The 24,235-nt window shown below is 38.2% G+C and overlaps 2 protein-coding genes across 3 annotated transcripts; both read left to right on the top strand.

Moving 5' to 3' along the window:
• Positions 1-8,912: 8,912 nt before the first annotated feature.
• Positions 8,913-14,657, top strand: LOC148740070 (uncharacterized). Its single transcript, XM_088749759.1, has 9 exons — positions 8,913-9,421; positions 10,240-10,391; positions 10,995-11,885; positions 12,041-12,124; positions 12,597-12,632; positions 12,916-12,972; positions 13,558-13,676; positions 14,042-14,138; positions 14,630-14,657. Exons 1-8 carry the CDS (start codon positions 9,171-9,173, stop codon positions 14,099-14,101), a joined length of 1,650 nt encoding a protein of 549 aa, XP_088605885.1. The 5' UTR covers positions 8,913-9,170; the 3' UTR covers positions 14,102-14,138; positions 14,630-14,657.
• Positions 14,658-20,840: 6,183 nt separating this feature from the next.
• LOC148740069 (uncharacterized) lies at positions 20,841-23,349 on the top strand. 2 transcript variants are annotated; one of them, XM_088749761.1, is made up of 2 exons: positions 20,841-20,981; positions 21,431-23,349. In XM_088749761.1, the coding sequence occupies exons 1-2, from the start codon at positions 20,903-20,905 to the stop codon at positions 21,670-21,672; spliced, it is 321 nt and encodes a 106-aa protein (XP_088605887.1). In that variant the 5' UTR covers positions 20,841-20,902; the 3' UTR covers positions 21,673-23,349. The 2 variants fall into 2 exon arrangements, with proteins under 2 accessions (XP_088605887.1, XP_088605886.1); XM_088749760.1 differs by having other exon boundaries at positions 21,428-23,349.
• The last annotated feature ends 886 nt before the right edge of the window (positions 23,350-24,235 follow it).

The following is a 24,235-nucleotide window of genomic DNA, read 5'->3' as shown; positions in this document are numbered from 1 at the left end:
TGCAAATGTCAACAGGCAAGATATTCCAAGAAACTACTATTCGATGGAAATAGGAATATTTAAGGGAATTAGCTCTTGCATATTTTTTTTTTTAACGACAGATGATCATAATGTTTCAAGGAACAATAATCCAAACTAGAGTAATAATCCACAAATGGTGAAACATCAATGTCAACAAACCCTTTCAGTGCCTTAAAAGGAGAAAGTTATATCAATTAAAACTCTTCTCTGTCTTCCAAAGATAATAGATTTAACTTCTCAAGACGAGCTGCATAGCTGTCCTTAGTTTTCAAAATAAATGTAGTGGCGCGTCGCTGCACTCCTTCAAGCTTATCAGTGTTCGTACGCGAATATGGGGACCATATCTCAGAGCAGTATTCATGGTTAGACCTTGCTAAGGAACAGAAAAGGGTTCCTTTGCCCTCTGGGATAAAAGTAAATGGGTCCACTTGTACTCTGTATCTTTAAAAAATAGTTTTTTTCTTCAATTAATTTAGTCAAATTCGGTTTAATTTTTTTTCTAATTAATTTAAAACAAGGGGAAAAAGTTACCCTCGACCCTCAACAAGAGACCCTTGACCCTCCTACCCTCCACAAAAAGATAGACTCCCGCGATAATTACTCCAGGGTGCTCGCCCAAGTGATTCATTAACTTTTAGCTGAAAATACGTTTTTCTAAATAACACGGACGCTTCTGCAGATTAAGTAGCTATTCTAATGATCTATTTCCTTCGGCAGAGGGCAAATTATAGATACAACATTAATGAATCATGTAAGAGTGTATGAAATAAAGTAATTCTTCATGTAATTTAAGTTGAATTATAGCTCCTGTTGAGTGGACAAGTCGAAACGACGAAACGTCATAACGAAACGACGAAACGACCTAACGAAACGACGAAACGAAATAACGAAACGACGAAACGACATAACGAAACGACGAAACGCCATGACGAAATGACGAAACGACAAAACGACGAACCGATGTGGTCGATGATGAGTCGGACTAGTAAAACGACGAGTCGAAGAGGCCAGCCGACGGATCGAACTGACAATACGACGAAACGGATCATTCACGGTTTCCGGGAAACGAGCCCAAAAGCACCTGATCAAAAACGACCACGATTCCTCGTTTTGCCAAGCTTCGACATACGAGCCTCGATTATCCAATCGGTCTATGGTTGTGTTTGAAGATTCCGTAATCCTACTCGGTTCTTCAATCACATTCTCTAAACCAAAATGTGTAGCCACTTTTAACAAGCGCTTCCCCATACTTGTTTTGATATTGGAGTCAAAGTCATCCATGATCATAATGTTGAATATTTTCAACCAAAGATCGTCCAAGATTGCTTGGAGCTTGTAGAAGAACTTACCGTGGGTTGGAGGACTGTAGAGGGTTCTTGTAGAAGGCACTTTAGCGACACGCGATCGGAAAAGGATGCTGCTATAACCTAAAGATTTAGGAGAAAAGAAAACAGATCTGCAAACACATTACGTTATACTAACAAATGCTATTAAAGCTAAACCCCAACGTTGTTTTTAATCTGTGCCACGAAAGAAATAATAATAATGATAGCATGAAATAGAGCTTCACGACTTCTTTTAGTTGTTAAACTATAAAATGAAACGTACTGTGTTAATGATAAACGAAGGAAAGAAAGATGAACGAAAACTGAAAGAAAGCTGAATCACTCAAATATACCTAAACTGTGGAAAAAAGAAAAAAAAAGGCGAAGTGTTAGTGACCACCCAAAAATCCAGTTTCGATGCCGGACTATTTCTCGTTCGCATTCTTTTCGCTTTTTTTTTTTAAAAAAAAAGATGGAATGTCTACGAAAGGCAGAATATAATTTTTTCTTTAACTGATAAGAACTCTCATGGATCTTGTTATTTTCTTGTTTTTTTCTTTCTTGTCTTTTTCGTATGGCGCGAACCACATAATCTCTGGAATTTTAGGAAATTTGCAGTTCGACCAGAATATGGTCTTTCATTCTTTTTCTCTTTCTTACTCTCCTTTCTTTCTCCCTTTTTTCTTTATTTCTTTCCTCGAAAACTTCCCGAGTTCACAAATTGAACTCGACAATTTTTCCAGAACATGACCGCTCTCGCTCGCCCCAGGCTCCCTCCCAAATCGAGGCACGATTGCAAAATCGAGGCTCGATTGGAAAATCGAGGCTCGATTGGAAAATCGAGGCTCGATTGGAAAATCGAGGCACGATTGGAAAATCGAGGCTCGATTGGAAAATCGAGGCACGATTGAAAAATCGAGGCTCGATTGGAAAAACGAGGCTCGTATGTCGAAGCTTGGCAAAACGAGGAATCGTGGTCGTTTTTGATCAGGTGCTTTTGGGCTCGTTTCCCGGAAACCGTGAATGATCCCAAAAGCACCTGATCAAAAACGACCACGATTCCTCGTTTTGCCAAGCTTCGACATACGAGCCTCGATTATCCAATCGAGCCTCGATTTTGCAATCGTGCCTCGATTTTGCAATCGAGCCTCGATTTTGCAATTGTGCCTCGATTTTGCAATCGTGCCTCGATTTTCCAATCGAGCCTCGATTTTCCAATCGAGCCTCGATTTTCCAATCGAGCCTCGATTTTCCAATCGTGCCTCGATTTGGGAGGGAGCCTGGGGCGAGCGAGAGCGGTCATGTTCTGGAAAAATTGTCGAGTTTAATTTGTGAACTCGGGAAGTTTTCGAGGAAAGAAATAAAGAAAAAAGGGAGAAAGAAAGAAGGAGAGTAAGAAAGAGAAAAAGAATGAAACACCATATTCTGGTCGAACTGCAAATTTCCTAAAATTCCAGAGATTATGTGGTTCGCGCCATACGAAAAAGACAAGAAAGAAAAAAACAAGAAAATAACAAGATCAATGAGAGTTCTTATCAGTTAAAGAAAAAATTATAGTCTGCCTTTCGTAGACATTCCATCTTTTTTTAAAAAAAAAAAAAAAGCGAAAAGAATGCGAACGAGAAATAGCCCGGCATCGAAACTGGATTTTTGGGTGGTCACTAACACTTCGCCTTTTTTTTTTCTTTTTTCCACAGTTTAGGTATATTTGAGTGATTCAGCTTTCTTTCAGTTTTCGTTCATCTTTCTTTCCTTCGTTTATCATTAACACAGTACGTTTCATTTTATAGTTTAACAACTAAAAGAAGTCGTGAAGCTCTATTTCATGCTATCATTATTATTATTTCTTTCGTGGCAAAGATTAAAAACAACGTTGGGGTTTAGCTTTAATAGCATTTGTTAGTATAACGTAATGTGTTTGCAGATCTGTTTTCTTTTCTCCTAAATCTTTAGGTTATAGCAGCATCCTTTTCCGATCGCGTGTCGCTAAAGTGCCTTCTACAAGAACCTTCTACAGTCCTCCAACCCACGGTAAGTTCTTCTACAAGCTCCAAGCAATCTTGGACGATCTTTGGTTGAAAATATTCAACATTATGATCATGGATGACTTTGACTCCAATATCAAAACAAGTATGGGGAAGCGCTTGTTAAAAGTGGCTACACAGTTTGGTTTAGAGAATGTGATTGAAGAACCGAGTAGGATTACGGAATCTTCAAACACAACCATAGACCTGATCTTTACATCCAACAAATCCAAGGTGAAACTTGCAAGCGGTCATGACCCAGGGATTTCTGATCTCCATCTTGAATATGCTTTGGTGAATATGCGAGGGCAAAAGTCAAGTCCTGTGATTAAATAAGTGACTTATTTTAAGAGCCTTAACTCTGACCATCTCAGACAGGACCTCGATACATCACCCTGGAGTATTTGTGGAACTTTTGATGATGTGGATTATGTTGCTTGGGCCTGTGAGTATTTGTATAAATACATAATGAATGAGCGTTTAAAATCCTGTAAAGTAAAGGTTCGCACCAATGGACTGAGGTGGATGAATAGCAATATCATCAAGGAGATGAATAGGAGATATGTCTTGTTAAGAAAAGTTCAAAGGAACCCAAGTGATACAGATGCATGGAAACGGTATAGCAAAAAACGTAATCTTGTAACTAAGATCACGAGAGAAGCTGAAGCTGAATATTGGAAAGTCAAATTTTAAAGTGCAAAGAGCTCAGGTGACTTTTGGAGGTTGGTACGCCGGTGAAATGCAAGGCAAATCAAAAGGCAATGTGAGCGCAATTAAAAATGAGGATGGAATTATTACAATAAATTTTAAACACAAGGCTGACAGTTTCAATGACTTCTTCTCTAAAGTTGGTGAGAGGCTTGCAAATGATATTCTAACAGATACCAGTGGTAATGAACATCAGCACATTTACCAAATTACACCTACTATTGAGCCAGTACAACTTAATGTCCACAAGATTAAAAGGGTTATCGATAAAAGAGTTAAGCCTGGAAAAGAATGTGGCCCTTACAACATTACCTCAAGGGGACTCAAACTTGAAGGAGATGCTGTAGCAGTTGGCCTGTCTTATGTGATGGAAGTAAGTTTAAAATCCCCAATTTACCCTCCTCGATGGAAGCTAAGTAAAGGGAAAGCTGTACCCAAAAAGTTACATAGCTCTAAAAGAGGTGACTTTAGGCCTATTTCTCTATTGTTTATTCCTAGCAAAGTGTACGAGGGCATAACAGGAGATTCCATTGACTGCCATTTTAACAAGTCCAACAAAAGCCAGTGGATTTTTAAAACTGGCAGGTCAACAGAACTCCTAATGCTGCACCTGACTGAAGTTTGGAGACACGAACTGGATAAAAACAAAACTGTGGGGGTACTGTTTATAGACTTTAAAAAGGCATTTGATTACATTTGTCATGACACAATGGCCCTCAAACTCCAAGCCTGTAGAATATCAGGGAACCAAAACAATCTGATTGAAAATTACTTATCTGAGAGAAAACAGTTTGTTGAGGTTAAGGGGCAAAGATCTAATGAAGTGACCGTCAAGTTTGGCGTACCCCAGGGACAATACTTGGCCCCAGGCTTTTTAGTATTTACGTCGATGATCTGCCTGAAGTGCCTAGTTGTGGAAAGATGGAAATGTGTACTGATGACACAACTCTATATTGTATAGGCAATTCCATTGATGATGTCAGCCTTAAGATCCAAACTTATTTAACTGATATAGCTAAGTGGTGTAGCAGGAACGTTTAACAATTCATCCCGATAAAACTGAGGTTATGCTTCTTACCCGTAATGCTTTCATTGGTCCTTTAAGACCAGTCAAACTGGTTGGTCATGCCATTAACTTTGTCAACGAGTCATACTATCTTGGGTTTATGATTTACAAGAAGTTAAGCTTGGACCCCACATCAATGATCTATCAATATCTATGGTCAAGAAGGTAAAGCAACTGCGCAGGTTCAAAAGCCCTCTCTCTCATATCTTGGAGTCCACATATTTTAAGGGAATTTTACCAAGCATCACTTATGGAATTTTTTGTATGGGGTAAGCAAAGTTAGGTGTTTTAGAGAAAATTCACCTGAGGGCTGCCAAGGTTATCTTCAAACAACACGAAGGTACTAATTCCCAATCAGTGATACCGTGTTCTTAGAAATCCATAAGTTATTTCTATAAGATGAGGCTCCTTTCTCTGACACACAAAGCTTTTTATGGGATCAATCCTGAGCAGGTTGTAACAATTATTAGGAAAAGTCCAAATATACGAAATATGAGGGACAATTTAAAACTAACTCTGGAGCTACCAAACTCTAATGTTGGAAGACTGTCTTTTAGACGTAGGTCTGCAATAGCGTGGAATTCTTTGCCTCGTTCAGTTAAGAACGTAGAGGATAATAAGAGATTTAAGAACAAACTCCGTTCTCTTTCAACAATTATTGAAAAGATATCTTTTAATCAAACTGCTCTAGTTGGCAACAAGGATGTGGTAAATTGTAAATATTTTTAGGAATTTTATCTTACTACCTCTATTGAAATTTATGCTAGGATTATAAACCAGTTTGAATCACTACTCACATTTTAATTTATGCTAGGATTTTTCTACTTTTTTTTGTAATTACTTTACTTAAATAGAAGCTAGATTTGTCGCAGGTCCACATCAGCTTAATGCTGCCAGTAACCAACCTGCGTTACCAAATAAATTATCTATGTATGTATGTAGGTATGTATCAACTATTGTGTTTTCACACTTGTGTTCTCGTCTCTTGAGTATTAAGGCTCTAGAAGAATCCTTTTTCAATTTATTGATCTTGCAGCATGCCGCTAAATTGCCTTTTGTAAGATTTGTTTCGCAAAACAGTATTTTATACACAAAGTTTTTGTCACTATCACCTATTGTTTTTTCTCACTTGAGTTCCTTTTCCTTGAGTCTTTAGGCTCTAGCAGAATCCTTCAGTTTCAATGTATTGATCTTGCAGCGTGCCACTAAAGTGCCTTTTGTATGATTAATTTTTGTTGGAAAACAGTATTTTGAATGCAAAAAGCCTTTGTTACTATGACCCATCGTGTTTTCTCACTTAAGTTCTTTTTCCTTGAGTTTTCAGGCTCTGGCAGAATCCTTTTTCAATTTATTGATTTTGCCACTAAAGAAGACAGTACTTTTAAATAAACAAATCTTTGAAATAGGTCGATCTGCAAACTTCCTTAGGTTATAGCAGCATCCTTTTCCGAGTTATTGATTTTGCAGCGTGTCGCTAAGTTCCTTTTGTAAGATTTGCTTTTGAAAACAGTTTTTAAAACAAAAAGCCTTTGTTACTATCAACTCGTGTGTTTCCACACTTCTGTTCTTTTCCCTTGAGTATTTAGGCTGTAGCAAAATCCTTTTCAATTTATTGATCTTGCAGCGTGCCGCTAAAGTGCCTTTTGCAAGATAAATTTGTGTTGGAAAACAGTATTTTTTAATACACAAAGCCTTTGTTACTATCACCTGGTGTGCTTTCTCACTTGAGTTCTTTTTCCTTGAGTCTTAATTAAGGCTCTTTCAGACTCCTTTTTCAATTTATTGATTTTGCCTCTAAAGGGCCTTTGTAGCTTTTATTTTGGAAGACAGTATTTTTCAATAAACCAATCTTTGTTTTAGCATCATTTCTTTTTTTGGGGCTTTGAGTCCTAAGGCTCTTCCAGAACCCTTTATCAATTCGCACTTTGGCGGCATACTTTCAATTCTGTTTGCCGCTAGAGTGCCTTTTGAAATATTTATCTTTTCATTGTTAATTAATTAAAAGCTTTGTTGTTATTACTCTGTGTGTTTGGAGACCTATGTTAATAAAGACATGTCTTGTTTCAATTCATTGTTTGAGCATCTTGTCACTACAGTGCCATTTTAGTCTCCCATTTCCCTCTTCATTTTGAGGACCCCGTTTCTTTAGGAAAACTGAAGACTGACCTCATATTATCAGCATCTTTTTTTTGCTCGAGTCTCTAAGCACTAGCAGAATCCTTTCTTTTTGATTTAAAAGCTTGCCGCTAAAGCGCCTATTGTAATTGTTATCTTTTCAAAGCAGCATATTTTAATTAAAAGCTTTATTATTACTTGTTGTGTTTGCAGACCTACGATTATAGAGACAATTCTTTTTCAATTCATTGTTTTAGTATTGTGTCCCCAGTGCCTTTTTAACTTAAACAATTGTTTTCAAAATTAGGTTTTCTCTGGCAGGGGTACACACCCAAGAAGCAGAATCCGCGTGGGCCAATTTGAAGGCTCCAATTAAGGCACGGCGTGGCATAGCACGTGATGACCTTCAGTCGTACCTTGATGATAGGATGTGGAGGCAATGGCGAGGTCTAGATAATGTGATTGGTAATTTTTTGCCTGTTTTAGCCTCGCAATATAGTAACTACGTAATTTAGGTTAATTTAGTTTTTGAGGCCAGGAACAAGGCGATACAGAGTACAGTGGAATTCCGATTTCTTAAACTTCTAATAAACATAAGAGCAAGTTAAATCAATCAAAGTCATCAAAGGCTGCGAAAAAATCGGACAAAGAATTCGGTGCAGTTCGTCTTGGGGTAAAGAAACCACTTTCGGTAAAGTTATCGGGAGGCTCGAGAATTTGAAGGATCGGGGAATATACAAATGCCTCAGAGACTACTTTCAGAAAATTATTCTACCTAATAAATTATAATCACCAAACTCAAACTCCTTGAAATTTGTTGTGATAGCAGGCTAGCTCCTGAATCGCGAGTATGTGATTAATTTTTTAATTTTCATATTTTTTTGTAACGCCTGTCTCATTGACTGGTCCTTAGCCTGGTATTTTATCAGCACTTTGAGTACTACTCAAGGGGTGGGAAGATCGATGGCTATGCTATCACTGTTCTACCTGTTTTAAAACGACTTTACAAAGCAAGGCAAAAACTGCAGAAATCACCAAAAACCACGTCGGACATACTAGGAGTGACTAAGTTTTGTCATTCTTATGTTTAACATGTTCGTATTTCGGAATACTTAGTGCTGTAAATCGACCATATTTCGTTCCCCATTCCTTTTAACGCATTCAAATTCTCAACGGTTCCTCGAATAACTTAACACCGGGTCACACAACGGGTGACGTTTCCATGAAATAATAATACATTTCTCCTCTAGACGTGAGCTTTACTACTTTGGACGCCCATGTCCCAACTGTCTTCTTTTTCCAAACCCCTGCGGTTTCTTTTTGTTGCGCACTCCGTGAACACACTTCAACCCCTAACTAACGCAACTTCTAGAGTGGTTTGGAAAAGTTTCGAGTATTTTTATCGCTCATAACCCTAACTATATACAATAGTGATGTGATAGCGGAAATAGTGTTTTAGTATAACATCCCACTGGGGCCCCCCTCCCTTTCGACAATGAAGTTGATTGGTATCAGCTTTCTTATTCATTTTATTGAGCGATGGCTGGTTGATTTTTCCACCTCCCACCTTCTTCCTTTTCCAAACCACTGCCAGAGGTTTTTTCTTCTTTTGCGTAATCGAAATGTAAGGAATAAAGAGCTGTGCGAATAGACTTAAACCCCTAACTAACGCCACTTCTTGAGAGGTTCGGGAAGGCTCAAAACCTTCACTTTACACAAAAGTGATGTGTGATAGCGGAAATAGTCTTTTGGTATATTACTCCACTGGGCCCCCCCAACAATGAAGTTGATTGGTTTCGGTTTTCTTATTCACGTGCCGGACTCGTGCTTTTAAGGCAGAACAAAAAAGGGCCTGTTCGTTTGGATTTCATCAATAAATCACTTGACTGAATTGACCAAGGATATTCGAACATGGGAGATTCAGGCGATTCCAGCTCTGGAAGCGATTGCGGGTCACCTCAGCCGATAGGAAAGTCAACGAGCAAAGTGTTCGTATGGCTGAAGGGAAAGGCGAAGTGTACACCGCGTGGAAATCCGTGGGTACTGCTGAATCGCGAGGGTAGAGTGAAAGACATTAAAATTGGAGGCAACTATTCGAGTGCAAAGATAAAAGAGCTGGTCAAGGAAAATTTTGCTGGACTTGCGGCTGTTGACTTGGATAGGTAGGTTAAGTACCAAAGCACTTTATCCCGCATGCAGGTTGTTTGCATTGAATACTGAATGTAAACTCAGAAGTGTGTGGTCACGTAAAACCCAGGTAGAGCAAAACAATTCAAATTTTAGCCACGCGACAAAGGATTCAAAATTTACCACTCATACTTTCGCTATTTGCTTCGGATCATTCATTAAAACCAAAGTATGAGCAGTGAACTTGCTACGAATGTAAGGCCTGCAACGGAGTTAAATGTGCACGTAATATATAAAAACAGCACCTTTTATAACACGTGTAAGGTTGGGCCGAAAGTTATCCTGATCCACCCCATTTAGAGTCATTTCACGCAACGTCATCAAAATTAAAAAAGAAAGGAATTATCAGTCGTTACTCGAAGACTTTCATTTAAACGGATTTTCAGTTTGATCAGAATACTTATCGCTCTAAACTACGCACAGATCTGAATCTTACCGAGACTGTTTCGATATTTAACTTTTTTTATCTCTTCTATTCTTGACTTTACCTGTGCAATGGTTACACAGTGAAAACAGGCAATTGGTAAAATTATTTAATTAAGGAAAGCAGGAATCTCAACTAGAATTTCCAGATTGACAGGAGGCTAATCATTGAGGCAGGGGGAGTGGGTAAAGGAGTAGAGGGGAATATGGACTGGAATAATACATGCCAAACAAGTCTAGAAACTTATCATTGATCATCTCTATTTAGATTTGCCCCATACTTTATTTACTATTTAGTGAATTCAAATGTTATTTCATATAGCCACTGTAAACTGTACGTAGTGTCGATGTTGAACTTTCCTTTCCATAGAATTCGTCTATACAAGTCTACGAGCCGTGGGAGCAAAATGGAAGAAGTTTACAGAGGCATACCACACGCCAAGGAAATATTTAGAATTTATGGCAAGGGGAGTTCCAATTCCAGGCGCATATACATGGTTTTGCAACACCCGAGAAATGGAGGTTAGTGTAAACTTTAATAATCAATCAAGGGTTTGTGTCATCGCAGTCAGCACCAAAAGATCGCATTGAGTGCATACACATCTATGTCATATGACCCATGAGTAAAGATAGTAAAAGCCAATTTTGGCAAAGCCACAAGATAACTGTGCTGCAAAGGCTGGTCTTTAGCAAATTTGCATGTTGACATGAATATAACTGTAGTGGAGTAAAATATATGGCTGCAGTACCCACAAATGCCTGTTAGAATTGCAATAACAGCGTTCTGGAAATAACAGCCTCCTTGAAGTGGAAATACATTTTCGCTGCAATTAAAAAGAAAATCACCAGTGGTCTTTGAAAGACAAAAGCAACAACATAACCCAATTAATCTGCTGAGAAATAAAAACTTTGATATTTAAATTCTAATTTTTCAGTATTTACCCTTCTAATGTTTATTACCACTGATTGGCCGACTGGCAATAAGGATCTTTGCCTCATAAAAATTTTCAATATTTGTTTGTCATAGATTTATCAGTAAAAAACTAGTAATTCTCGCATCTTTCCACTATTTTAATGGTAATTCAAATGGCTGATTTAAATTCTTTGTTTTATTTTTCATCTCAGGATCTAACCCTAACCCTCAGTCCATACCAACACCAGGAGTTACCAATCCCAACCCTCCTTCTCTCTCTCTTCAAATGAATCCCACTTCCAACGCTGCCTCCCTCCATTCTTCCACAAACCAATCACAAGCCTTCCTTCCTTCTGCTCAGCCCGATCCCAACCTACCCTCTACAAACCAACCACAACCCTCCCTCCCCTCTGCTCAGCCCAGTTCCAACCCAGCCTCTACAAACCAACAACAACCCTCCCTTCCCTCTGCTCAGCCCAGTTCCAACCCAGCCTCTACAAACCAACAACAACCCTCCCTTCCCTCTGCTCAGCCCAGTTCCAACCCAGCCTCTACAAACCAACAACAACCCTCCCTTCCCTCTGCTCAGCCCAGTTCCAACCCACTCTCTACAAACCAACAACAACCCTCCCTTCCCTCTGCTCAGCCCAGTTCCAACCCACTCTCTACAAACCAACAACAACCCTCCCTTCCCTCTGCTCAGCCCAGTTCCGACCCACTCTCTACAAACCAACAACAACCCTCCCTTCCCTCTGTTCAGCCCAATTCCAACCCACCCCCCACAAACCAATCCCATCCCTCCCATCACCCTGAGCAGCCCAATGCAGACCCACCATCCACCGTCCAATTCCAGCCCTCCATTTTCCTAGCTCAGCCTAATTCTAACCCACCCTCCACAAACCAATCCCAAACCTCCCTTCCCTCTGCTCAGCTCAATTCCAACCCTTCCTCGCTTTCTCAACAATCAACCACTCACCCAAATCCCAGCTCATCTCAGACAAGTGTGACAAACTCAGTCATCCAGCCAGGGACTTCCAGTGATGAAGCAAGGGTAGCAAGTGGTGTTGTTAATCAAGTGGACTTGACATTGCCTACAAGTGAATGTAAGTGTTTGATTGATTTGCACACTAGTTATAAACTTAGTTGTTTTTTATTCAATCTTCCATTTGCATCTTGACTGGAAGCAGGTGACCCCTCTGCCCGTATATGATTATGATGTGACACAATTCAAAACTGTGTTGTGTTGTTTTTTGAACAGATGGTGTTTCTGCTTTTGATGACATGGATACCAGTGACCTCGACAGGAGCTATTTAGCTAGTAACCCAGTAAATGTTGACTCAGGTAATACCATGGTGAATGATTAAAGAGCATCAAATGCTGGTTTTTTTATTTTTCCTCTATGACCCCCCCCCCACCCCCCCCCCCCCCCCCCCAATCATGATCTTTGGCTATTGCAGACCAAAAACCCAATCCTGATTGGAATATCTAATAGTTATCTCCGGGGTGGGTAAGGATATTTTCTGAAAAAAGCATGCACATCACACTAGAAATCAAGTTTAAAACTGCAGATAGTTTACATAGATGATTTCAAATTGTATCATGTAATACCATTTATAAGGCAAATTTACAGAGCACTATTAAAAGCCAGTGTTTTAAGTCTTAACACTGAGAAAGTGCCCTAAAAAAGTAAGCCAAGTCAGATTTACACATTAGGTATGATGTAAATCAACAATATTTATGTGAGACTGATCAAGAAATTAAATCAAAAAGGAGGAAATTTTTACACCATATATTTTTTTTACATTTATTATAGCATGTCATTTAACTGGCACAGAACAGTGGGAAACAGGTATGTTTCGATAAAATGGATTAAAAAACAGATACACTTAAAAAAGCCAAAGTGGGATTAGCTTGAACATAATTTTATTTACTCAATAATTTAATTGAAAAACAAGAGAGATGAACAATTGGGTCTCCTGTTGATGAAGAATAGGATAATCTACAGTATTATGGTAGAGTACAGTGTGATATAGACGGATAGACTGACTGACTCGTGCAGTTTTTTAGCATGAAGTAATGCACAATAAGTAATGTTCTTGAAAGTCATTCAATTTTGTGCCATTACATTTAAGCTGGGGTTGTAGAAGAGGATATGAGTTCCTTAGGAGTTCTGGATCTGAATACTCGAGGTATGTTGGAAATATTGTCAATAATTTAATAATATTTTCAATAATTTATATGTTCCTTAGGAGTTCTGGATCTGAATAATCAAGGTATGTTGGAATTATTGTCAATAATTTAATGCAATTACATGCAGGGCTCTCCCTGGATGATGACATTAGATAAATTTCCACCATATACAAAACAATATTCATGCCAAAAGTAGCATTTGAACCTAAAATAGAAAGCTTAACCTTGCTTATACCCTATGTAGCTGTCTGATTCATATTTCAAACTACAGCATGAATGGAATGGAAACAAAACAAAAAAAAAAAAACAACCCTTAGAAGATTTTGGCACAGGTCCTTAATGGTGACAGTTCAATTGAACACTGTTACTATTTGTAAATAATAATATTGCATAAAACAAATAACAAAAGTGCTAGAAATCTGGAATTGGAGTCTAAAATATACTTGTTATTTCAAGAAGGAAAATGGAAGAAGAGTTTGAAAAAAACCCAACCCTTAGAAGATTTTGACACAGATGTCCTTAAAGGATGACAGTTTGATTGAATACCACTACTATTTGTAGACCACAATATAATAATTTTGCAGTGCAATGGTGTGTGGACAGAGCATGGGATGTGCTTTACTGTGAACAAGTGCTGATGGAGGTAGCATCAGCCCATGAGGATATTCTCCTACCAATCTTTTTGAACTTGACAAATGAGGAGGTTTGTGTTCAATAGCGATGTTATGTTTGCCCGGATGGCTTGCAATTTTCAAGGAAACTGTTGTACATAAATACAGTTAGCATGCCTAGGTGTCAATGTGTTGAGTTAATGAGAAGTAAAATATATTAGCAGTCACATTTGAAATAAAAATAGCCTGTAAACTTTTGTGAAGCCACATTTGTCATATGTCAATTTCACTTGCTGAGGAACAGACCCATTTGGAAAAGTATACTACAGTTACTGTCTGTCAACTTTAATTTCTCTAGGTGACATATAGTCCTAATGCATGCATTGCAACAATGCACTGTGTTGCATCATAACACCAAAAGAAATAACATTAAATCTAACTCTACTTTAATTTATAGATTTGTGTATCTAGATGTGTCACCAGGCCAGGTCTGACCAGAGAAGCATGGTTACAGTGATCCTACAAGAAGGTGACAACATACCTGATGTGATAAGGTGACTATCAATAGTTAATAAAAGGTTATTTTTATCTCTAAAAGCAGGCTGCACTCTGCAGAAACAGCTTCCGATTACACTAAGTCACAGTGACAAAATAAGTAGGTTAATATCATAGTTCATAATAGTTAATTTTTCTTATTGAGAGACATATGCATGAACCGTGCCTTTAAACTTTTCTGTGTATATAACTTAAAAACACATGGAGACATCAAAAGTGACCATGCTTACCTGGTGCAATGTGTACCCACATGACAATTTATTTGTACATAGAAGGCTACTCCAACTGATTGGTTTCTGTGTTTTCAAACATAAATTACATTACAATTTGAAATACAAACATCACGCACAAACATCACTCACAAACATCACAAAGGGTATTCAAGATTTTTAATATCCACTGTATGATGCATGCATGCTACATGTCACATTAAGTAGTAAGTAATTTTAATTAGTAATCAAATATGTTTATCTCTCTCTTAAATCATCAGGATTCTGAATATTCTACATGGAATCAATTTGAAATAGGTCGATCTGCAAACTTCCTTAGGTTATAGCAGCATCCTTTTCCGAGTTATTGACTTTGCAGCGTGTCGCTAAGTTCCTTTTGTAAGATTTGTTTTTGAAAACAGTAGTTTTTAAAACAAAAAGCCTTTGTTACTATCAACTCGTGTGTTTCCACACTTCTGTTCTTTTCCCTTGAGTATTTAGGCTGTGGCAAAATCCTTTTCAATTTATTGATCTTGCAGCGTGCCGCTAAAGTGCCTTTTGTAAGATAAATTTGTGTTGGAAAACAGTATTTTTTAATACACAAAGCCTTTGTTACTATCACCTAGTGTGCTTTCTCACTTGAGTTCTTTTTCCTTGAGTCTTAATTAAGGCTCTTTCAGACTCCTTTTTCAATTAATTGATTTTGCCTCTAAAGGGCCTTTTGTAGCTTTTATTTTGGAAGACAGTATTTTTCAATAAACGAATCTTTGTTTTAGCGTCATTTCTTTTTTTGGGGCTTGAGTCCTAAGGCTCTTCCAGAACCCTTTATCAATTCGCACTTTGGCGGCATACTTTCAATTCTGTTTGCCGCTAAAGTGCCTTTTGTAATATTTATCTTTTCATTGTTAATTAATTAAAAGCTTTGTTGTTATTACTTTGTGTTTGGAGACCTATGTTAATAAAGACATGTCTGTTTCAATTCATTTTTTTAGCATCTTGTCACTACAGTGCCATTTTAGTCTCCCATTTCCCTCTTCATTTTGAGGACTCCGTTTCTTTAGGAAAACTGAAGACTGACCTTATATTATCAGCATCTTTTTTTTGCTCGAGTCTCTAAGCACTAGCAGAATCCTTTCTTTTTTATTTCAAAGCTTGCCGCTAAAGCGCCTATTGTAATTATCTTTTCAAAGCAGCATATTTTAATTAAAAGCTTTATTATTACTTGTTGTGTTTGCAGATCTACGATTATAAAGACAATTCTTCTTCAATTCATTGTTTTAGTATTGTGTCCCCAGTGCCTTTTCAACTTAAACAATTGTTTTCAAAATTAGGTTTTCTCTGGCAGGGGTACACACCCAAGAAGCAGAATCCGCGTGGGCCAATTTGAAGGCTCCAATTAAGGCACGGCGTGGCATAGCACGTGATGACCTTCAGTCGTACCTTGATGATAGGATGTGGAGGCAATGGCGAGGTCTAGATAATGTGATTGGTAATTTTTTGCCTGTTTAAGCCTCGCAATATAGTAACTACGTAATTTAGGTTAATTTAGTTTTTGAGGCCAGGAACAAGGCGATAAAGAGTACAGTGGAATTCCGATTTCTTAAACATCTAATAAACATAAGAGCAAGTTAAATCAATCAAAGTCATCAAAGGCTGCGAAAAAATCGGACAAAGAATTCAGTGCAGTTCGTCTTGGGATAAAGAAACCACTTTCGGTAAAGTTATCGGGAGGCTCGAGAATTTGAAGGATCGGGGAATATACAAATGCCTCAGAAACTACTTTCAGAAAATTATTCTACCTAATAAATTATAATCATTAAACTCAAACTCCTTGAAATTTGTTGTGATAGCAGGCTAGCTCCTGAATCGCGAGTGTGTGATTAATTTTTTAATTTTCTTTTTTTTTTTTGTAACGCCTGTCTCATTGACTGGTCCTTAGCCTAGTATTTTATCAGCACTTTGAGTACTACTCAAGGGATGGGAAGACGATGGCTATGCTATCACTGCCTACCTGTTTTAAAACGACTTTACAAAGCAAGGCAAAAACTGCAGAAATCACCAAAAACCACGTCGGACATACTAGGAGTGACTAAGTTTTGTCATTCTTATGTTTAACATGTTCGTATTTCGGAATACTTAGTGTTGTAAATCGACCATATTTCGTTTCCAATTCCTTATAACGCATTCAAATTCTCAACGGTTCCTCGAATAAATTAACACCGGGTCACACAACGGGTGACGTTTCCATGAAATAATAATACATTTCTTCTCTAGACGTGAGCTTTACTACTTTGGACGCCCATGTCCCAACTGTCTTCTTTTTCCAAACCCCTGCGGTTTCTTTTTGTTGCGCACTCCGTGAACACACTTAAACCCCTATCTAATGCAACTTCTAGAGTGGTTTGGAAAAGCTTCGAGTATTTTTATCGCTCATAACCTTTACTATATACAATAGTGATGTGATAGCGGAAATAGTGTTTTAGTATAACATCCCACTGGGGCCCCCCTCCCTTCCGACAATGAAGTTGATTGGTATCAGCTTTCTTATTCATTTTATTGAGCGATGGCTGGTTGATTTTTCCACCTCCCACCTTCTTCCTTTTCCAAACCACTGCCAGCGGTGTTTTCTTCTTTTGCGTAATCGAAATGTAAGGAATAAAGAGCTGTGCGAATAGACTTAAACCCCTAACTAACGCCACTTCTTGAGAGGTTCGGGAAGGCTCAAAACCTTTACTTTACACAAAAGTGATGTGTGATAGCGGAAATAGTCTTTTGGTATATTACTCCACTGGGCCCCCCCAACAATGAAGTTGATTGGTTTCGGTTTTCTTATTCACGTGCCGGACTCGTGCTTTTAAGGCATAACAAAAAAAGGTCTGTTCGTTTGGATTTCATCAATAAATCACTTGACTGAATTGACCAAGGATATTCGAACATGGGAGATTCAGGCGATTCCAGCTCTGGAAGCGATTGCGGGTCACCTCAGCCGATAGGAAAGTCAACGAGTAAAGTGTTCGTATGGCTGAAGGGAAAGGCGAAGTGTAGACCGCGTGGAAATCCGTGGGTACTGCTGAATCGCGAGGGTAGAGTGAAAGACATTAAAATTGGAGGTAACTATTCGAGTGCAAAGATAAAAGAGCTGGTCAAGGAAAATTTTGCTGGACTTGCGGCTGTTGACTTGGATAGGTAGGTTAAGTACCAAAGCACTTTATCCCGCATGCAGGTTGTTTGCATTGAATACTGAATGTAAACTCAGAAGTGTGTGGTCACGTAAAACCCAGGTAGAGCAAAACAATTCAAATTTTAGCCACGCGACAAAGGATTCAAAATTTACCACTCATACTTTAGCTATTTGCTTCGGATCATTCATTAAAACCAAAGTATGAGCAGTGAACTTGCTACGAATGTAAGGCCTGCAATGGAGTTAAATGTGCACGTAATATATAAAAACAGCACCTTTTATAACACGTGTAAGGTTGGGCCGAAATTTAGCCTGATCCACCCCATTTAGAGTCATTTCACGCAACGTCATCAAAATTAAAAAAGAAAGGAATTATCAGTCGTTACTCGAAGACTTACATTTAAACGGATTTTCAGTTTGATCAGAATACTTATCGCTCTAAACTACGCACAGATCTGAATCTTACCGAGACTGTTTCGATATTTAACTTTTTTTATCTCTTCTATTCTTGACTTTACCTGTGCAATGGTTACACAGTGAAAACAGGCAATTTGTGAAATTATTTAATTAAGGAAAGCAGGAATCTCAACTAGAATTTCCAAATTGACAGGAGGCTAATCATTGAGGCAGGGGGAGTGGGTAAAGGAGTAGAGGGGAATATGGACTGGAATAATACATGCCAAACAAGTCTAGAAACTTATCATTGATCATCTCTATTTAGATTTGCCCCATACTTTATTTACTATTTAGTGAATTGAAATGTTATTTCATATAGCCACTGTAAACTGTACGTAGTGTCGATGTTGAACTTTCCTTTCCATAGAATTCGTCTATACAAGTCTACCAGCCGTGGGAGCAAAATGGAAAAAGTTTACAGAGGCATACCAGACGCCAAGGAAATATTTAGAATTTATGGCAAGGGGAGTTCCAATTCCAGGCGCATATACATGGTTTTGCAACACCCGAGAAATGGAGGTTAGTGTAAACTTTAATAATCAATCAAGGGTTTGTGTCATTGCAGTCAGCACCAAAAGATCGCATTGAGTGCATACACATCTGTGTCATGTGACCCATAAGTAAAGATAGTAAAAGCCAATTTTGGCAAAGCCACGAGATAACTGTGCTGCAAAGGCTGGTCTTTAGCAAATTTGCATGTTGACATGAATATAACTGTAGTGGAGTAAAATATATGGCTGCAGTACCCACAAATGCCTGTTAGAATTGCAATAACAGCGTTCTGGAAATAACAGCCTCCTTGAAGTGGAAATACATTTTCGCTGCAATTAAAAAGAAAATCACCAGTGGTCTTTGAAAGACAAAAGCAACAACATAACCCAATTAATCTGCTGAGAAATAAAAACTTTGATATTTAAATTCTGACTTTTCAATATTTACCCTTTTAATGTTCATTACCATTGATTGGCCGACTGGCAATAAGGATCTTTGCCTCTTAAAAATTTTCAATATTTGTTTGTCATAGATTACCTGATAAACAATGAGGGTCGCCACACAATTCTGCAATTAATTTTACTGGATAAATCATCATCACCTGTATTGCTTGAGCAATTACAGTAAAATATAGGTATATTAAATTGTGTATTTTTACATACTGAGACTAGTTCTCCTACCAACAGATCAAGATCCTAACACAAGCAAAACAAATGAGGTAAGGGAAGTAGTGCGCATTAAAATGTCACGTAAAATTATTGGTAGTATGCTACATTATGAAAACCCTACCATAACATGTTACATTGTATGTTCCATAGATCATTGACCAAAAAAAGTTGACTTAAACTTAAAAAACTCGAATGTCCCTTGGGACGAGGTTCTTTGTGGGCCATGACACTTAGGCAGACTGACGGGTCCCTTGGGACAAGGTTCTTCGTGAGCCGCGACACTTAGGGCAGACTGAAAGGTCCCTTGGGACGAGGTTCTTCGTGAGCCGCGACACTTGGGGCAGACTGACAGGTCCCTTGGGACGAGGTTCTTCGTGAGCCGTGACACTTGGGGCAGACTGAAAGGTCGCTTGGGACGAGGTTCTTCGTGAGCCGCGACACTTGGGGCAGACTGACGGGTCCCTTGGGACGAGGTTCTTCGTGAGCCGCGACACTTGGGGCAGACTGAAAGGTCCCTTGGGACGAGGTTCTTCGTGAGCCGCGACACTTGGGGCAGACTGACGGATCCCTTGGGACGAGGTTCTTCGTGAGCCGCGACACTTGGGGCAGACTGAAAGGTTCCTTGGGACGAGGTTCTTCGTGAGCCGCGACACTTGGGGCAGACTGACGGGTCCCTTGGGACGAGGTTCTTCGTGAGCCGCGACACTTGGGGCAGACTGAAAGGTCCCTTGGGACGAGGTTCTTCGTGAGCCGCGACACTTGGGGCAGACTGACGGGTCCCTTGGGACGAGGTTCTTCGTGAGCCGCGACACTTGGGGCAGACTGAAAGGTCCCTTGGGACGAGGTTCTTCGTGAGCCGCGACACTTGGGGCAGACTGACGGGTCCCTTGGGACGAGGTTCTTCGTGAGCCGCGACACTTGGGGCAGACTGAAAGGTCCCTTGGGACGAGGTTCTTCGTGAGCCGCGACACTTGGGGCAGACTGACGGGTCCCTTGGGACGAGGTTCTTCGTGAGCCGCGACACTTGGGGCAGACTGAAAGGTCCCTTGGGACGAGGTTCTTCGTGAGCCGCGACACTTGGGGCAGACTGACGGGTCCCTTGGGACGAGGTTCTTCGTGAGCCGCGACACTTGGGGCAGACTGAAAGTTCCCTTGGGACAAGGTTCTTCATGAGCCGCGACACTTGGGGCAGACTGACGGGTCCCTTAGGACAAGGTTCTTTGCAAGAAGCATTATTTTGTGCAGACTTACTTAATGATCTTCATGTGATCTAGTTCTCATTTTAACCAAAATAATTTAAGATATGTCAATATACATACAACTGAACAAAATGAACTGTCATGGCTTCCTCCTGCATAACACTAACATCAACACCTGACCAAATAATATTAACAACAGCAAGGTGGAACAACTGACAGTATCTGTTATCACTATAGTTTTAAATAAGGGTCATGCTATAATGTAAACAACTTATCAACCTAAAGAACTAAGTAAATAGAGATCATGTTAGTAACATCACTTTCCAAGTGTGTTTAGTAAAGGTATTGAATGCCCTATTTTAATTTGCCATTGAAATATGAGGTCATGTAATTAGATTAGTTCATGTACATTTCATTAGTGACTATTTAATTTTATAATACTATATCTACGTTATGATAGTCATGGTTATTAAGGAAAGTAAGAGATTGAGGCAGTGGCATCTTGGTTTTTGCCATTGTCCCTTGTTGTTAAAAGTAAGTTACACGTGACTCTTGTGGATGGCATACTTCCCTTTACTTTTTATCTTGTTTCAGGAACCACTACCAGGTACATCTGGAATTATTTTTGCACAAGCAGGTGAGAAGCATATTATCTAATAAGTAAAATAACCAGTATTTTACCAACCAGTAAGGATACTGATTTTAATGTTGGTAAAAGTGGCCATCTCTGATGATGGTTGATCCACTGGCATCCTACTGCATTTTAGAGGATAACATGGCATAAGGATGTCATTAGAGCTACAAAAGAATTTAATCAGAAGGTTGAACAAAATGATTAGACTCTATTAGAAGATATTGAAAGAACATGGAAATGTATATTCTTGACCTGGAGACCATGGTTTATGGAAATTTCCTACTGACCGTTTTAACTAAGGCCCCTACTTAACCTGGCAATCTATAAAGCACTTCCCTCCAAACTGGGACAATATAATTATCGGAGAAATACATAATTGTGAGTCAACAGCAAGAAAAAGAAAATTACTGATCAGCCTACAATGTCTAAAATTATAACTTTTTCCCCAGAAGAAGGACAAGAAATAGAGGAAAGTTGTGTAGACATCAACAAGGAGGAGAAGAAAGTAGAAGAGAAAAAGGAGCAAAAGAAAGAAGACGAAGTGAGGGAGCACACAGAAGAAGAGAAAAAGAGGGAACATAAAGATGAAGAGGGGAAGGAACATGTTAAACATGAAAGGAAAAGGAAAAAGAAGGACAGGAGAACAACCTCAAAAAGAAAAAAGCCAATGGTGGAAAATCACCCAGAATGTTAAAAGTTTAAAAAGACTTTGAAAGGACCCTTGTCAGCCACACCCTTGTTTTTGTTTACCTGTGGATGTTTTCATATTTTATTTCATGTAGAGCAGATCCAAATATAAAAATGCACAATCAAACTGCTTAGGGTAATTTAAAAGACATCCAGAAACACAACTTGGGACAATGCAATAAAATTTCACTTTCCCATACATTTCACATATTTTCATGGTCATCAAAAATGGTAGAGGCTGGCTAGAGTCCTTCAAAATTTCTTCAATAGAGGCTGCTATAAAGCAACAAGTTAAAAATGTTCTATGTTTTGATGATAAACAACAAATGTAGAGCCCAAAACTTCAGTTCCTAATGTAAATATGGTTAGTGTTATAAGGAACTAAAAGTGTTCAGTTTAGAATTTAGTCAAAGTGGGTCATATGTATTGCATGACATTTTATATTGGGTCATTTGAAAAACAAATGGTCTGGGTCGAACTATGATCTTCAAACTTCCAAGAACTGACATCATTCAAACCATCACCAGTATGTCAGAGTCTTTATGCTTTTCAAAGTTTTAGTTGTTTATTGTGGTAAACAATTCATCATAAAGTGGAATCCTTATTTTAAAAAATTACAGACCAATCTTGAATATAAGATGTCAAAAAACAGTAAAATATATTTTTCATTTCATGCTTTCTGACCCCAAGTAACTGATTCAACTTCAAATCATGTTTTCAGGTTCAACTGCCATTCTCTTTCCTTGAAAAACACTAAGCTTTTGTCCTTGTTTCATAACAAAACATAAACACAAGAACAAAGACAACAGATGAGGCATCAAACGATCAGTAAATCAACATATGCAAAATATCTAAGTAGGCTCATACTAAAATTGTACTCATACCCACGTAATCTGAAATGCTAGTCATCTTAATATTGTGCCCTCATCTAAGGATAGTAAGCACATTTTTTTTTTTGGTTTTCTTTAATTATTGCCAGCTGTTTTGGAAGTACTTAATATATATGAGGTAACTTGCTTTTTGTTTGTTTCTTTGTTTTTTAGTTTGTTTTTATATCAGTAAGAGTCCACAACCATTTCATTTAGTGTCAGAATAGAATATTCCAAATAAATGAAACAAAAACATGAACTAGATCGAATACTGGAACTAGTTATGATTTGAATTTAATAGTTGATGCTGCACATGCAATATAGAAGACCTCTAAAAGAGTGCAAAAATTTAGGCTTCTATGAAACTATAAACCTTAACCACAACCATGTTTACTTTACTGAAAGGTGTGAAATTAGCTTCCTTGGGTGAGAGCACAGTGATTTAATATCTAGAGTAGGGACCCCTTGGCTTAATTCTTGCCTTACACTGAAGAGTAGGCAAAGTTAAAATTACATTATACAGTACATACATATATATGTATATATAAAAAATTGTGGCAAGAAGTTAAAACTCGTTCATATTTTGAAGATGATCCATATGCATGCAAACCAAAAAAAGGTCCCTAGTTAGTCACACCTTTATTTTAATTTACCTGTGGATATTTTGATATTTTATTTCATGTAGAGCAGGTTCAACTTAAACAACAAACATGGCAGATTTGATGTTAAGTTTATTATTTACTATGGTAAAATCAACTTGTATTTATTAAATTAATAGGTATTAAAATATTCAATTCAGTTACTAATATCAAAAATGTCTTGCTTTTTTTTTTTTAGTCATGATCGCAGATAAGGATTAAGGTTTTTTTTCAGTCAATAAAGTGCGCTAGGTCAGGCTCTATGAAAATTAAGGTCAGCTCAACAAGCACTTGATTATTTTGTTAAAAGTGAGCTGTTGCAGTTGTGTCATAGCTTTTACAGTTGATTAGTTTGGTGGATCTATTACAAAATTAATATTTAACATTTTAGGAATCTTATTTGTTCTGAACTATCAAATCAATTCATAAGATTTAATTTTTTTTAACTTAATTGTCAAGTCCATGTTAATCTTACTAGTCAACATTTAATTTGGTTATATCAACTAAGTTGAAATTATAAATTAGCCACTGTACTGTAGAGGGTCAAAAAGCTGAAGTTTCAAGTATTGGCCCTTAACTCTGACAAAGGGTTAATGCTCAATGCCTCAGCTTTTTGAATCTTCAGGGTGGCCAGTTTACAATTTCATCTTAATTGATCTACCCCCAGTGACACAGCACTACAGTTTCTTTAAAAACCTCCAACGTTCATTCACTTGTGAACATTTAGTCAATTTTGATTTAAAATAGATTCCTCTGCTATAAAAAATATCACAGTATGATTGGGTTTCACAAAATTATCTGAATAGAATGAGTGAAACACAAAATTGGATAACAAATTTAGCTTCAAAAAAATTATAGTATCCCACCACACTTTCACATGTTCCATGAAATGCTGCTGAGCTATTATGGTCTTGGAAAATGGACATAAGTATAGTTAACATTATTCTTCTTACCATTTGTTTGCAAGATGAGAAAATTTTGCTTTTGTTTTTTTCCATTCCCACTAATATGAACGTCAGCTGGTAGCTATGCATACGCGTCACTGTCTTGAATTCTGGTGCCA

This window comes from Stylophora pistillata, chromosome 2, assembly GCF_964205215.1.
Source record: "Stylophora pistillata chromosome 2, jaStyPist1.2, whole genome shotgun sequence".
Classification (NCBI taxonomy): domain Eukaryota; kingdom Metazoa; phylum Cnidaria; class Anthozoa; order Scleractinia; family Pocilloporidae; genus Stylophora; species Stylophora pistillata.
This window is presented reverse-complemented; position numbering and strand designations above follow the sequence as displayed.